This window comes from Micropterus dolomieu, linkage group LG21 (assembly GCF_021292245.1).
Source record: "Micropterus dolomieu isolate WLL.071019.BEF.003 ecotype Adirondacks linkage group LG21, ASM2129224v1, whole genome shotgun sequence".
In the NCBI taxonomy this organism is placed as follows: Eukaryota; Metazoa; Chordata; class Actinopteri; order Centrarchiformes; family Centrarchidae; genus Micropterus; species Micropterus dolomieu.
The window spans coordinates 7,643,425-7,653,031 of NC_060170.1; the positions used below are offsets into that span (position 1 = coordinate 7,643,425).

Below are 9,607 nucleotides of genomic sequence, written 5' to 3' on the forward strand. Positions count from 1 at the left end.
CGGATGGATCCTGCATCTTCCCATAATCCTGTGGCCCTTAGTTCTAAAACCTTAATTACTTTAGTTTATGTGGTCTCTGCAAAATATAATGAAGCTGTCATCTCTTCAGCGTGACATTTGTACTGTATTTCAAGGGGACAAACAGGTTCATCCAGCTGTCCAAAAAAGTACAGTCTGACCTGGTCTATATGCAAAGTGACCGGAGATGACTTGTTATGATTTGGCACTAAATATGCTCATTACAGAGCCAAAGAGATGTCTTCAAATGTTGTTTTATCTGACAACTGCAAAACCCAGACATTAAACTCAGAATGACAGAGAACAACAATACTCATATTTCAGATGCTTGAACCAGAGACTGTTTCTCACTGTTAGTTAAATAATAAATTGTCCGTTGATTTCTGATTTGAAGTATCTCGATCAATAATTTTTCCTCTTGAAACTTGTACTCTTCAAGGGGGGTACAAAAACAAACCCAAGGATGACAAAAACATCAAGTAAACTGCTGATGAGGTTTTATTTCAGCCATTTGGTTCATAGATGATGATTACAATCTTTGTTACACACCGGTCTACATTATGTTCAGAACACACCTCTGCGCCTTCAAAACAAGCACAGAGTTTCCCTTTAAGGTCATCTTTAGATTTCTGTATCAAATCATTTGTGTTGTGTGACTAATGCACTTTTTGAACACATTTGAAGTTAAATCCCTTTACATATATATTTCTAGTCTTGGGATAACTTCATTCACATTGGTTAACAGTTTACACAAAGCTGTTCCACATGGTGGATTAATAAAAATATAAATAGCAAAAGTTAAAATCATTTAACCCCATTTTGCTTCAAGACTTGTTGAGATCCTGTAGTGACCAAATGGAGTTAAATAAAATAGCCCCCCCCCCATATAAACAGCTTCACATTATGAGCTTGAACACATCTTTTACATTAAGGATTCAAACTGAGGCACTTCACAAGAAACGTTAAAGGAGACGCTTACATCTCAACACAACGCATAATTATTTCTTGTCTTCATTTAAGAACTATATTCTAAAAGCTGAAAGAAGCAGAAAACCACCAGTGCACAGAGACACGTTTCAACGGTGACACCCAGAAAACCATTCGAACAGCTGTTGGAGGACGGCTAAGTTGGCAAGAAGTGCTCCCTTCATTGTTTTGAAGAACCCGAAGATAAATATCTCGCCATTAGCCGTTCAAAACTGTTGGATTCATTTTTACTTTGGAACATAATGAGATTCAGAAAATGTAGTGGTCTTCATTGTGTCATCGTCATCAAATTCCTCCTGGTCAGTTCTCTTCAGTAAATGAAACTGACACCAAAGTCCATAAGCTACAGCAGCTGCAGAAGTGGCGGCCATCTATCTGCAGTTTCCTGCTACTAACTGAAGTTGTAGAGAAGGTCTCCTTCCATGCCTAATCGGCATCATGCAGCAACATCCAACACGGCCCCTCCTACATCACGACCTCCAGAACATGGAGCTCAGCTGGCCTTTGGGCGGACTGATCTGTCGGCTCTGCAGCGACGTCTATGTGTGGGAGACAAAGATAAGTTTACTTTTATTCCCCCACAAGAAACCAACCAACATTGAGATCACAAAAGCCATTGCCTTAATGCATTTCAAAGTGTAATGACAGAAATCCTGTTGTCAACTTTTTACATTTTTCTACATTTTCTTCATTTTAAATTTTGTTCTCCATCCTGCATTTGCTTCTCTCTTTAACTGCACGTCATCAAGTCATGTAGCTCAAATGTTCTCTTGCAGTGAGAAAATTTGCCTTCTCATTTTGGAAATAAAACATTTTTGGGAACACAGTGTTACACTGTGCTTTCATCTCAACTGTCCGAGCAAATGCCAAGCAGACACCCAATGCATGAAGATATTTTTAACCCTGAACTGGTCGACTAATTTCTTAACTGGGCTGAATTTCTGCCAGATTGGCTGTTTGACATTCCATTGGTTTACGTAGGCTGCGACGCGCTCTCGTGCCCCGTCAGGTCAAACGAGAATCAGATCAACATCGGGGCGAAACACAGGTCGACATCTGAAAGGCGCTTGAGTCGCGGAGAGACCTCCGCTTGGTTTGTTTATTTGAATTCAAAAAGTTAAGTCTAGCTCACTAACTGTTTTCATTAACTATGCTCACATTGCTGAATCTCTCTGTTGAAAGACACACAAGTAGTTTTTGAAAAACCAACAGGCTAGCTAACTTAGGGTGACCAGACGTCCCCGTTTTCCGGGGACAGTCCCCGGTTTTGGTTGCATGTCCCCTTCTGGAGCTGCCCCCGGAAATGTCCCCGTTTTTAACTGTGTGTTAATCATAGACTGTATAAGGTGTTAACAGACCAGAAGTCAGATTTTACGTGGCCAAGAAAGACTGGACAGCAGAGCATACAGGTGTCGTGCCGAAAAGTGATAGCTGAATAATGATTGCCGTCTGCAGGAGCGCGTGCAGCATGTTAAAGTTGAATCGTCCAGTCTCTTGACGTCTACAGCTGCTTTTATCTGGATCAAACAGACATATCATGCGAATAAACATCACTTTATGTCCGTGGTAATAGTGTGGTAAAAGTATGTCTTTGTGATACTTTACCGTTTCTTTTAATGGAATAATCACAATTGTGGCTAAAGTGTTTGCAGTTTATAGTGTAATCAGGCGTGACATTTGTAAACGTGGTTATAGGCAATAATAGAAGCCTGTTGTTGCCTCTGCATTATGTGTTTGGTAGGCCTGTCTAATTTCCTTGTTTATATTTGGAAAACAGGCTGTAGCCTATAATTAACATGACTTGCTGCTTAGTTATATATAAGAGAAATACAACATCTTTTGCAATTATCCTAATGACATTATTTAACTTGCTGTGTGCCAACCAATCCAGTCCTTTTTACCTGTTGAAATACCTTTAAATGGCCAATACAACCCATAAAATGCAGTATTCTACTTGCCAGAAAGTGATTGCAGCTTCCATTTCTTGACTGAAAGGGAGATTCTGCCTCAAAATGACTTGATTTCATTCATGAGGGTTATGTTTGACCGATTATAAAACTGAAATTGTCCCCCTTTTTTTATTTCATATATAACATTATATTTTTCACATACACGAAACCATAAATGTCCCCGGTTTTCATTTCAGAAATCTGGTCACCTGAAGCCAACTCCGACGTATCATGTGGGCTAAATGCTATCAATGTGAACTTATCGCACAACGAGCATGGATTAGTTCAACATCAAGCTGATAAAATTATTACTGTAACATTGCAGTGGGAGTTTAACTTAAAGTTCACAGCATTTTGTGTGAAGCGGTCTCTGGTGTGTCAGCCTTTGTTTTGGCTCGCTCATTAGCTCAAGCATGCGCACGAGCACATGCTTTAGAATGTAGTGGTTGCAATCTGAAACCTCACTCACAGCTCGAGGTCACTGGAGCTGAATCACCGACGCACCTCGCTGATATTAGAGGGGCCGTGTTTGTAGTTTTCAGTCTTGAAAGGCTGCTGTTGAGTTTTGCAAGTCACCAGACGTCACTGTCCTGCTGCGTTTGAAGCCCTGAAGCTTCATCCGGCCATCACTACAGAAGTAGCATTTTAGATGGTGTGTCTAAAACTGTAGCCTTGACTGAACCATTCACTCATTCGTACATTTAAACTGGAAGAACCTTTGAGGTTGCCCTCATTTGCAATGTTGGGATACAAACTGCTGTGAGATCAATTAAACTGAACTTTGAGGCAAAAACGGAGACCAAACTGCCTTCACCTTCTGTTCTTTCTTAGAAAAGCACAAAGTAACGTTGCCTTTTTCAGGACATAGTACATCTTGTTTGAAGAACACCAGTGTCAGTAACCACTCCATGACCGACTCAACCTTACAGCTCGAGTCTAATAGAAAGTGTGGTTTGAGTTGATGTAACAAATAAGGTTAGAAAAAAAATCATACAAGATTAATAAAATCGTAGCATGTATGCTCAGTTTAGTGCCAACATTACCAGTCACGTACCTCTAGAAACTGTTTGAGTCTGATGACTGAGCCCATCTGTCCAGTGCTGGTCACCGCTTCAATTCTGGAGACACCAAAAAGAACCATCCAACACATCAGACAAAAGGAAGTTAAATTTGTAGCAAGAGCTGCTGCTAAAACATCTGGCTATCTGCTGGTGAAAGACGCTTTACATCTTAAGAGAGTGTGTACCTTGGGAAGTATTCCTCTTTAAGTAGCAGGATGAGTTTCCAGAACTGGACCTGATACTGCTTCATCAAAGCATTACCACAAACCTGAAGGAGACACACAAACAAGAAGACAAACATCAACACTTAAGTTGTTTGACCCACAGGTGCTTTCACTGACCAGTCATAAAATAAACTTTACTGCATCACCAGCTTTTCAGTCACTAAAAAGGCTCTCAGTCCAAATTAACCTGCACTGGTCACAATAACACACTGAGCTCTTAACCTCAGGACAGAACAACTAATAGACTAAACATATACTAAACTTTAAAAAAGCAAAGATGATGAAACACAGAAGAAAATGAGTAAGTGACTGTCACTTTATATGCTGCATTTTATTCCCTGGGTCGTATTTAAAAAGGAAATTGGTTGCGTCACTGTTCTCCAAGAGCAGACCAGTCCTCTAGGATTTTTTTCAGCAGCACACTTCACAAAACAAATAAACTTAACAGTGTTTCCCCTAGGATGGAGTTGTAGCAGCAGAGGTGAACACAACATGTCTCAGCAACATTGCTCTTGTGTCCATGAGCATGCGATGCACCTTAGAATAGCTTAAAACTGCAGTGTTTTCCCAGTTTAATGTGAGCTTTAGATGAATGTTTTGGTGTTGGTCAGGGGTTTTGGGGGTCCTCCCAAGAAAATGTTATGTTTTCCAATCAAAAATATGTAATTTCACATCATATCTGGCCATTATTTTCACCATCTCTCTGAACAAATAGTTGGAAAAGCTATAGCAGATAATAAATAACCAACACCCAAAGATGAGTCTACTGGAGGAACTACAACCTTTAGATCTGGAGAAAGTAATTTGGTTGGTTCTGTTGCTCCACAGTGATTTTACAGTGATGGCACAGCATGTTTTGGGCATCACCCCTAAGCCTTAACGGCAGGAAAATGCTGTTAATATGACCTCAGAATCATTATCGATACGACTGTTCATGTTTGCCTTTTGTGTCTACATTTTACTGCTTCTGACATTTATCTGTAGACATTAATATAAAAAAAGTCTACATGAGAAACCTCCTCCCTTCTCAGGTGCATTTTATTTGCACATTAAAATCCTAAAAGAAATGTCTCCTCATTAGCTTAAAAGGACTAGTTTGCATCACTAATTGGCACCTCAGCTCCTCCAGTCACCTCCGTCCTTTCTTTTCCTAAACCACTTTTTCAGACTGAAAAATAATTGAATCAGTCTGTACAGGACAGAGCTGCAGGCTACGTCAGTTTAGTCTAAGTTTGTACCTGATGTTCTCAACATTGGACAAGTAGGCAGTAATAAAATACAGCTTCCAGTTACTTTCTATAAATTGAGCTAATGTTAAGTTACATAGCAGCTGTGTAGCTGCTGTAGAAGCTTTCCTGCTCAGCTGTGCAGTCTGAAGGGGAGATGTTAGCTAACTTAGCTTAGGCTTCACTTTTCCAGCAGGTGGAAAACAACAGACTTTTCTTGGTCTTGAGAAGCTGACAGACTACATTTACTGCCAGAATATTTTCTTCCGCTCGCGTTCACCGTCACTTTCTGCCACTCGGACAATCAAACACTCGCTACGCACCTCCTGATTCAGAGTTATGCTCATATATCACCATCTGTCACGTATGTTCTGAATAGAACGAGGAGAGGAAGCGAGCCGAGCGCTGAGTGCTGCAGTGAAAACATTTGTAGCGCATAGTTTAATGATCGTGGGAAAAAGCACCGCCGCTGCTGAATGCATATAGAGGAAACACTGCAGACTGAGCTGAAACTTTTCTGAGCTGATGGTGATATTAGACGAAATGGTCAGACTTTACCCCTCGTCTGCATATTCAAATGAGTCTGTGCCATATATTTTGGATTAATATTATGTTTAAAAAGAAAAGAAAAAGAGTACAGGACTCACCTCAAGAAAGTCAAACAGGAGGGTTGCCGTGATGTCTGCCAGAGGCTCCATGTTGAGCATCTGAGCCAACCAACGCCAGCCGTGGTTCAGACCGTGAGGAGCACACTGAAACACATCCCATAAAAAGTGTTTTACATTTCAACACAGAATCACTGTAACACAGATCCAAAGGTCTTAAGAGTTTGAAATAGTGTGGTCACTGTGATGGAGTGAACAAACCGTTCAAACACAGGAAGTGAGACAGTTTTTACCCCCTGCTTGGAGCCGTAGGGCCACCTCAGCTGGATAATGGCGGCGTAGAGCCGGATCATCCCAGACATCCTCTTCAGGAAACTGTCCTGACCTTCAACCCCTGAGTCGTCCACACGGTAACCAAGAATCCTGATGACATGAGGATTATTTTTGTGATTAATCAAACATAACAACTGAGTAAAAGGAAGGTGCAGCAACACGTTTCTGTCTCCCTGACCTCTGATATTCCTCCACAGGCATTCCTTCCTTCATCGGAGGGTAATGTGGGACCGAGTACGGACATTTCTTGTGCAGGTGGGCGAGGATGAACCCTCCCACTTGTGGGTGCAGCTCCCAGACGCCAGAGGCCACCACGGCAATGGGGAATGCGGCTTCGTGGTGAGACGCCACCTCCTCCTCTCCTTGTTTCTGTGGGAGAAAATATTTAAATCAGGAAAATTAATCCCAGGGGAGTTTTGTTGTGGCTTTTGTTTATTTGTACAGATTATAGACTAAATACTGAGGATATGATTGTTCTGTGTTACTGGTACGCACACTGCAAGAGTTCGAGCTTTCATTTCCACTGTTGTCACCTACTATATCATAAAAGAGGATATCACACAGATCTTATTTATTCTGCTACTAATATAATTAACAACAGCAATGTAAATGCTCCGTATTTGTATAGTGCCTTTCTAGTCATTGCAACCACTCGAAGCACTTTAACACTATATTGCATCACACACATTCATAGCCAACAATTCGGGGTTCAGTATCTTGCCCAAGGACACTTCGACATGAAGTCTGGAGGAGCCGGGGTTGAACTGCTGACCTTCCGATTAATGGGCAACCCGCTCAAACTCCTGAGCCACCCGTCAGTCTCTGGGTGAAAGTGAGGTCTGTCTTTATCACTTAGCAGGATTACTAGGAACCTCCTCGAAACTGGACCAAAGTTCCAGTTGCACTAAAATATATACATCTATTGAGGGCGGCAAATAATAACTGATTTTTGATTAATTTGTCAATGAATTAATCACCCATTATTTATGGATAGTGAAAGATCACAATTTCTCAAGTTCAGTTTCGTTTAATAATAATTTGCAGTGCCAAAAAATGGTGATTCAAAAATAAATGTTAGAAATCTTTCAGTTAGGGTCATTAAGGAAAAATAACATGGTTTTAGTTATTTTTTTAGTTTTTCCAGTAGCTCCGAGATGATCACACAGCACCAAAGTAACTCACCACAAACTTCTCAGCCAATTTGTAGCTGACAAAGTTCAGACCCTGTGGATGCTGAGAGGTGGAGACAGATTTCCCCCCAGACATCACCGCCCGCCCCGACAGCAGCTTGTCGATCTTGTCAAAGATTTCTTGGAGCTGCGATCCCGAGTTGCTGGAGATTTGACTGACGGGGATGCTAGCCGCTTTCTGGAGCTCCAGCTTCAGCTTCTTGGTCTGAGTCCAGAGAAGAGAGACAAAACCATCCATAAATACTGTAAATGTTACATATCACCATCACCTACATACTTTTTGTGATCTGACCAAAACGTGTCCTAAACACGGAATAAAAGACTGTCTTTACTTTTCCTGTGATCATATAGTTATAATTTATATAAAACTTTGTACCCATTTTAGCCTGTATTTCACTTAGGCTTGTAGTTCTTGTTTGACTGAAACATCTCCTCTCTGACCTCTAAACTGGCACAAACAGTAAAGATGTACAGACGACCGCTCTAGTCTTTTAATTTGTAAAGCAGTTTGAGCTGCATTTTGTATATAAGCTCAGTTGTGCAGTAAAAAAATAAGATATTATCATCATCATCATCATCATCATCAAAGCACAAACTCACCTGGGTGTCTTTTGGAGAGTTGAGTTGTTCAAAGGACTGAGCACACTGAGCAGCCGACTCCTGCAGCTCCTTGTACCATTTCAGTGTGCTGTCTTCAGCACTGTTCTGCAGCCCTGTTGGAACCATCAAGTGTTTTAAAGTACTCACGGTATTACGTATGTCTACATTACCAAACAAACATTAATTAGTAATAGCTCTAGTGAATGCAGTCCTTTGAATTCTTCCATTCACATCTTAAGAGTTAAAAAAAACAAAACAAAAAAAGTATATTTCTTAAAACTGCTCTAAAATATCCGTGTGTAAGTGTTTTATTTCTTCATCTTCTCGCCTGAAAAAAAACAAAAAAAAATCAAAACTTAAGTGACATAGAAGCTGTCCCAGGATGAAAATTATAAACTGCTTTAAGCCAGGCTCAAAATATCTGCCATCACCGCTGGTTGGCACAAAATGCATTCTGGGATACTATTCTACCTAGTTCACACATGTCAGATACCAAACTATCCTTGATAAAACCGGGGAGAAAGGACACTTCCAGGAATTTGGACTGTACTTGTCTACATGTGGATACAAACAGTACAAAGTCTTTCACTGATGATGTTTCACAAGTACAGTCAAGGTGGAATGATCTGTGTTACTCTACAGCAGGGCTGCAACTAATGACCATTTTCATTGTTATTAGTTGTTTGGTCTATAAAATGTCATAAGAGTAATAAAACCAGAAAATGGTCTCATTCAAGAAGCTGGCATCAGAGACTTACCATTTTTTTTCTTAAAAAATTACAGATTATCAAAATAGTTGCAGATTAATTTAATAGTTGACAACTAATCAATGCAGTTCTACTCTAAAGACAATTAATATAATTTTTTCCCTGCTTATAGGTTGCTATGAAAATTTTCCACCATCTGGTAGAATCATCTTCAACATCTTGGATCTGTGACTGAAATGAGTTCTAGGTGATATCCGTGACCCATAGCATATGATCCTGGATCCGAACAAATATCTCACCTTTCCTCTCCTTCACCTTCTCTTTGGCCGACTGCGCTGCCTTCTTCTGCGCTTCCTGTTGCACCTGCAGCTCCACCTGCTTCCGGCGCTGCTCTTCCTCCTCCTGATCCTTCTTCTTCTTCTCTTGAGCTTTGGCGACCTCCTCCTGCATCAGCCTGATCAGCGCCCTCATTTCGTGGAGTGCTCGCTCCGCCGCGGTCATGTCCTCCACGCTAGGAAACTCTCCCTGGGAAAATTCACAGCAGAAAAGGTTACACCAGTCTGATGAGCAGGGTGATACATCAGAGATCAAGTGATTCATACTGAACTGACACCTGAGAGCCGCTAGAAAGAAAAACAATACATGTTCTATATATAAAATATACAGAACCATTAGTATCTTTTAAGTTATTAAAAACAACATCTTCA

General features: G+C 40.7%; 1 protein-coding gene across 1 annotated transcript in view; it reads right to left on the reverse strand.

Moving 5' to 3' along the window:
• Nucleotides 1-498: 498 nt before the first annotated feature.
• gle1 (GLE1 RNA export mediator) overlaps nucleotides 499-9,607 on the reverse strand; it is a 15,907-nt gene continuing 6,798 nt past the window's right edge. Inside the window, exons 8-15 of the mRNA XM_046034612.1 lie at nucleotides 8,194-8,306; nucleotides 7,586-7,798; nucleotides 6,582-6,772; nucleotides 6,364-6,493; nucleotides 6,113-6,217; nucleotides 4,201-4,283; nucleotides 4,009-4,072; nucleotides 499-1,544 (exon numbers count right to left, since the gene is read on the reverse strand). Of these exons, the coding sequence (XP_045890568.1) occupies nucleotides 1,476-1,544; nucleotides 4,009-4,072; nucleotides 4,201-4,283; nucleotides 6,113-6,217; nucleotides 6,364-6,493; nucleotides 6,582-6,772; nucleotides 7,586-7,798; nucleotides 8,194-8,306 (968 nt within the window). The 3' untranslated portion in view covers nucleotides 499-1,475. The remainder of the gene's footprint in view (nucleotides 1,545-4,008; nucleotides 4,073-4,200; nucleotides 4,284-6,112; nucleotides 6,218-6,363; nucleotides 6,494-6,581; nucleotides 6,773-7,585; nucleotides 7,799-8,193; nucleotides 8,307-9,607) is intronic.